We start from the raw sequence: 6000 nt of genomic DNA on the forward strand, positions 1-6000 counted from the left end.
ACACGATGGCGACAGCGATGCCATCGAAGGTCACAATCTCTTCTGTCTTTCTCTTCTTCCCAGTTATACATAATGATGAGAACTGTCCAGACTCCTGTGCTATGAGCAAAAGGCGATCGGAGTGCGAAGAATGTGGAGGTGTCGGAGTACTGATGGGAAAATGCCAATGGAGGCAGGGAAGCGGGAAAGGTATATTTGAAAAATATTTGAAAAAATCTGCCTTAAAACTGAGCCGTATTTTGCAGCAAACGCAGCTTTGTGGAATGTGTGCATTTCGTTAGTGAAAATAGTTTCTCTGATGTTCAGGAAAGGAGCAAACAGGCTCCCTCTTGTCTATGGAGGTTCTCCGTCATCCAGGTCATGGTTGTCCCAAATCTTTGGGACAACCATGACCTGGATGACGGAGAACCTCCGTAGACATTGAGCTGTGCATTTTGGAATGGACACCCTTCGAATGTTGAGGGAATATGAATGGATTTCCAGAAAATATTGCAGACTACAAGAACCATTTGAGCCTCAGTTTGAGATGCAGACAACACAGACTCATCCCCAACAGCCTTGCGCCCGTCGTCAACAGGGAAGGGACCCAGGGCAGAAAACATCTTACAGCCAAGAAGGCTCTACACCCATTTTCACCACTCAGGTGACCCTGAGGACACAGGTCAACCTCCAAATGGCCTCAACGACTCTCTAAAAGAAGACAAATGAGTCGCTGAGGCCACTTGGAGGTTAACCTGAGTGGTGCAAATGGGTGTGGAGCCTTCTTGGAAAGGACTGTGTGGTAGACTGGAGATAGATAATTTTGTATCCCTCCCCCTCTGTGGAGAGAGGGCTGTCCATACCCATTTGCACCACTCAGGTGACCCTGAGGACACAGATAAACCTCCAAGTGTCCTCTATGACTCTCTAAAAAGAATGCAAATGACCAGCAGTCTGCAAGGAGTATAAATCTTTCCATTCCCCACCATCCAAGTCAGAGCTGAAGAAGCTTCTTGGATGAGAAGCGAAACGTCTTCAAAATAAAACAAGAAAGTCCAGTTGCCTCCTGAAAAAAAAAGCACCTTTGGGTTTGAATTGGTTATGCATTGCCCAGAATTCAGAGACCATGTTCTGTTTTTAGGAATAACCACCAACTACTCTACTTGTAGTCCAAGCATCAAGACATGTCCGGATGGGATTTGCGATGCTGTCGAAAGCAGAGATAAGAGAATCTGCCCTCAAGATTGCACAAGTATGGAATCTGGACTTTTTTTCCCCCCTTCATTCTTGGCTTTGATACCTGTTTTGTTTCTTTCTGTCCCTGAGTCCACATTGGTGCTTCAGCAGCTGATAGCATCTGGTGGATGATTTGGTCTGAGCTCAGGGAGGTAAGACAGATCAGGCCTGAGGGATGCTTTGATGAACAGCTGCCAAGTGGATTCCCAGGGCTGTAAGCCAGATTGGGAAATCCTCAGTCAATCAAGAATTCTGGAACAGAATGAAATGGAATGCACACAGCCATGAAATCACCAGGAACGAAACCTCATCTGAAGGATAATTCTTTCTTTCCTTCTTTCTTCTTTTTTCCCTTCTTTCCTTCTTCCTTCCTTCTTTCTTTCCTTCCCTCCTTCTTTTCTTTCTTTCTTTCCTTTTTTCCTTCCTTCCTTCCTTCCTTCCTTCCTTTTTTCTTCTTTCTTCCTTTTTTCTTTCCTTCCTTCCTTCCTTCCTTCCTTCCTTCCTTCCTTCCTTCCTTCAACTCAGGTGAAGGTTCATTCTCCAAGCTTCTGAGTTGGTTTACGAACGTTTTGTTACCAGGCTAGCTAACATCTTCAGCATGGTTTATGGGATGTCAGTGTGGCTGTTCTTCTGTTTATAAGGCCTTAAGGTGTGGGTGTGTCAAGTGAGGGTCTTGTGATGGGTCAGGTGTGAGTCTTGTGATGGGTCTTTTAATGGGGATCCAACCCACGCAAGCCCCCCCTCCCACCAGTTCACCTCCCAATAACCCTGACCTGAGGTAACCTCCCCATCACGACCCATCACAAGACCCATCATAAGATGCTCACTTCACACATCCACACCTGAAGCCCTTATAAACAGAAGGACACTGACATCCTCTAAGCTCCGCTGATGATTTTACCTAGCCGGGTCACAAAATTGTCATGGTTCCGACAGATGAAACCCTTCAAAAGAATTTCAAGGCATTGTTTACCTTAAAGAATCTTTTATTCAGGAAACAAAGTATCAGCACTACAAAGTATCCCTCCCCTGGATACAAAGTAACAAAGTACAATTCCCACCCCCAATAAACAATCATAAAGCACATTCCCCAATTAGCTTGAAGTGGCAGGCTTTCTCCCCAGCTCTCCAGCTCTCCAGCCCGCCAAAACTCTATCAACTCTGGGTGCAATGACCTTGGGTTCCCACGGCTGAGTTATTATTATTACGACTAACCGAACTCTCATCCCAATCCCCCCTCCCGGCAGCAACTAATTCTAAAAGCAATAGAGAAAATGGCTGCATTTTCAGCCGTTGTCAAAGCAAGAGCATCCGATGTTAGCAGCGTTGACAGAAATGTTACCCACAAGCTTGGAGAACATACAATTCAAAAAAAAACCTCTTGCAATATAAAATCTCCAAACAGATGTCCGTTTTCTCACCCAAACTTGCTTCGCCTATTTTGATAAGCCAAATTTTCAAATATTTATTAAAAGAGAACACCATCTGGTGCCGAGCCCTGGTGCCTCAAATAAAGCTATCTCAATCCGTCTTTGATTTAGGAACCAACATTATTGGTGGCCATCAAAAAGGAAATCTCGGAAGTGGAATCAAGGCAGGACACGGCGTCTGTCACTGCTTTCCAGGAGTAAACTGTTACTGTGCGAAAGACGATATCCGGGGTAAGTCTGAAGTTGTGAGTCTCTCGTTGCATCGCTGGATGCTCTAGCATTTTTGTGACAAACGTTGTCCTCTTAAAACAGATGTTTCCCAGTGCAAATGTTTTGCTCAAAAATGTGAACAGGATGGTAGGTCATGACCACGAATGAAATGAATGCGTGGGTAATTGGGAACCAAAAAGCTCTTTCCCTCCCCTAGCGTGGATCTCTTTGTCCCATTTTACGACCTTTCTTGCCACAGTTGTTAAGTGAATCACTACAGTTAGTAACATGGTTGTATCTAATAACTGTGACAAGAAAGGTCGTAAAATGGGACAAACTCACAACTGTGCTGCTTAGTGACAGAAATTTTGGGGCTCTGTTGTCATAAATGGAAGATTACCCATAGTTAGTAAGATCAGGAGCGAGAGCAGTGTGGTCACCTAGTGGCGAAGACGCTCGCTTCCCACTCGGAAGGTTGAGAGTTCAGTCCTAGATAGTGGTAGAAGTTTCTCTGGGCGCAAAGAAAAAAATATCTGCTGTGAACTCCGCGTAGGCATCAGGAAGGGCAGCCGGCCAGCAAACGCTCAGTTCCACCCAGTTGCCCTGACTCTATCTCGAATTTAGGGATTACAGGGTCGTAAAAAAGGAGACCAAGATCAGGAGCGAGAATAGCACAATGGCCTAGTGGTGAAGACGCTCACCTCCCACTCGGAAGGTTGAGAGTTCAGTCCTAGGTAGTGGCAGAACTTTCTCAACTCCAAGAAAAAAATATCTGCTGTGAACTTCGTGTAGGTGTCAGGAAGGGCAGCCAGCCAGTAAATGCCTCAACGCTATCTCGAATTAAGGCATTGTAAAAAAAGGAGAGCAAGATCAGGAGCGGCGAGAATCTGGCCTCAAGATATTTCTTCTTTCTCCGCAGAAGCTTTGTGCGACGACATGTGCAAAATGGTGATTGCTGGAGGAGTCCTGCTCTCTTTCATTATCTCAGTGGTCCTCTCTTCCTACTTCATTCATCGCTACCACAAGAACGCGCCCAAAACGCCCATCGCCTCGGCAGAGATGACCTTCCGGCGCCCAGCTCAGGCCTATCCCGTCAACTATTCGTCAAGTAATGTCCGTCGACCGTCGATGGACTCAGAGAATCAAATGTCAGTAGATGCATTTAAAATCCCTGTAAGTTCTTCTCGTTTTCAGCTGCTTAATGAGGAGGATTATCTGGGCCCGGTTTTACCTGAGGCTTGGCCTCATTGCGAGGCAAGCGTGTCTCTGAGGGATGTAGGAGGCCGAAAGGAATGTAAAAGAGAAGAGATTTTAATAAGATTTTTGGAACAGGCACTTTTTTACCACACTTACTAGTTCTGACCTACCACTGCATGGTATTGAGTAAAATACACTAACCAAGTTTCAAAAACCTCACTGGTAAATCTCAGCTTACTATTTGGGAGTAAAAACGGACGAAATACTGTTCTAGATGTCTGTGGAGATTCTCGGTCATCCAGGTATGGTTGTCCCAAAGGTGCTTTTTCAGGACTTCCTTGTTTTTCTTTGAAGATGTTTCTCTTCTCATCCAAGAAGCTTCTTCAGCTCTGACTGGATGGTGGGGAAAGGAAGGATTTATACTCCTTGCAGACAGCCGGTCATTTGCCTCCTTTTAGAGAGTCGTTGAGGCCACTTGGAGGTTGACCTGTGTTTACCTCAGGGTCACCTGAGTGGTGCAAATGGGTGTGGAGCCTTCTTGGCTACAGGATGTTTTCTGCCCTGGGTCCCTTCCCTGTTGAAGACAGGTGCCGGGTGTTGGGGATGAGTCTGTGTTGTCTGAATCTTAAATCTCTTGTGCTTCGGTTTGAGATGTATCTTAAAGAAAGTCACATATAAAAATTCAATGTGGGGTCCATGGCATTCTTAGCTTGGTTGTTTTCTTGCAGGTGTTTCATTACCAAACTAGGTAACGTCATCAGTGCAACCCTGAGCTACAAATAACGGTAAAAATTCAATATATAATGGAGGTGTGCATGTAATAGCTAACCGATTTTATTTATCTTCCCCCCTGCCCCTCTACTTCTGACTGATAAATAGAATTATTTTTTCCTCTTAGGTGTCATAAAAGCAAACATTAAAAAGATTGAATGATTAAGAGGTCAGTAACTGTAAAACTAGCATTGCCTAGAGTTAATACGTTGATATGCTAGCTAATTAAACAGAATGCTTAAGGATTGCAATTAGATGTAAGATGTAAGGTGAAATACTCTCTAAAATAAAGGTGGGTGTTATTATTTGGAAATCACTGGCTTCCACGTGCATTTTGTGATCCGACCATATGAAGCCTGTATGAACGGCAAACATTCCACATGTTTCTGTTTGTTACAATAGTTTATTTGTTAGTTATGTGCTTTTTGGTAAAGAGCACAACACATGATTGCTTGTTCTACAGGAAGGAGCAATTAGATTATAGTTAACTAGTTTTTTTTTTCCTGAAGCCTGCAATCAATTATTTTAATGTTCCCTAGCAACCTCAGCCAGCAATTTCCCCTTGCAGCTGTTAACAACTGTGCCAGTACAATATATCAAATGTAGTTTTTTGCTGGGGGAAAAAAAAATGTCATTGTTTAAATGAAAGCAAGGCTTGGTTTGGTTTTTAAGAAGCAAATTGGAATCTGGTTGTCATAGTCACCCATTTGTGGCTTGAATGACACACAGGGAAAGAGAGCACACACACAACTATTTGCTTTACAATACTTAGCTCTATAAATAGCCCCCCCCCCCCCAAATGGTGAAGACACAATGACTTAGCTCCAGTTTCATTTCCAGACTATATTGGGCATTTGGGTTTGCACACTTGTTACTTGATCCTCTTCTCAATCTTCTTTTATTTTCCAAGAGGTCGGTGGTACAACTGCAATCAACCATTAAAGGCGAATATTTGTAGCTCGGGGTTGACATGAGGGGTCCTTGGTGGTCTCTGAGCTTGGTTATTTTCTTGCAGACATTTCATTACCCAACTGGGTAACATCATCCGTACTAGAAGGGAGGGAGGAAGGAGGAGGAGGAGGAGAAGGAGAAGGATGACGACTGTGGGGTCCTTGGTGCTCTCTGAGCTTGCTTGTTTTCTTGCAGATGTTTCATTACCCAGCTAGGTAACATCATC

At 44.2% G+C, this 6000-nt stretch overlaps 1 protein-coding gene across 1 annotated transcript in view; it reads left to right on the forward strand.

The window, feature by feature from the left end:
• RET (ret proto-oncogene) overlaps positions 1-6000 on the forward strand; it is an 89922-nt gene that overhangs the window by 59103 nt on the left and 24819 nt on the right. The window contains exons 8-11 of the mRNA XM_015822399.1: positions 64-189; positions 1121-1231; positions 2757-2876; positions 3775-4028. Of these exons, the coding sequence (XP_015677885.1) occupies positions 64-189; positions 1121-1231; positions 2757-2876; positions 3775-4028 (611 nt within the window). The remainder of the gene's footprint in view (positions 1-63; positions 190-1120; positions 1232-2756; positions 2877-3774; positions 4029-6000) is intronic.

Source organism: Protobothrops mucrosquamatus, unplaced genomic scaffold (genome assembly GCF_001527695.2).
Source record: "Protobothrops mucrosquamatus isolate PMUCROS unplaced genomic scaffold, P.Mucros_1.0 scaffold1552, whole genome shotgun sequence".
Taxonomy (NCBI): Eukaryota; Metazoa; Chordata; class Lepidosauria; order Squamata; family Viperidae; genus Protobothrops; species Protobothrops mucrosquamatus.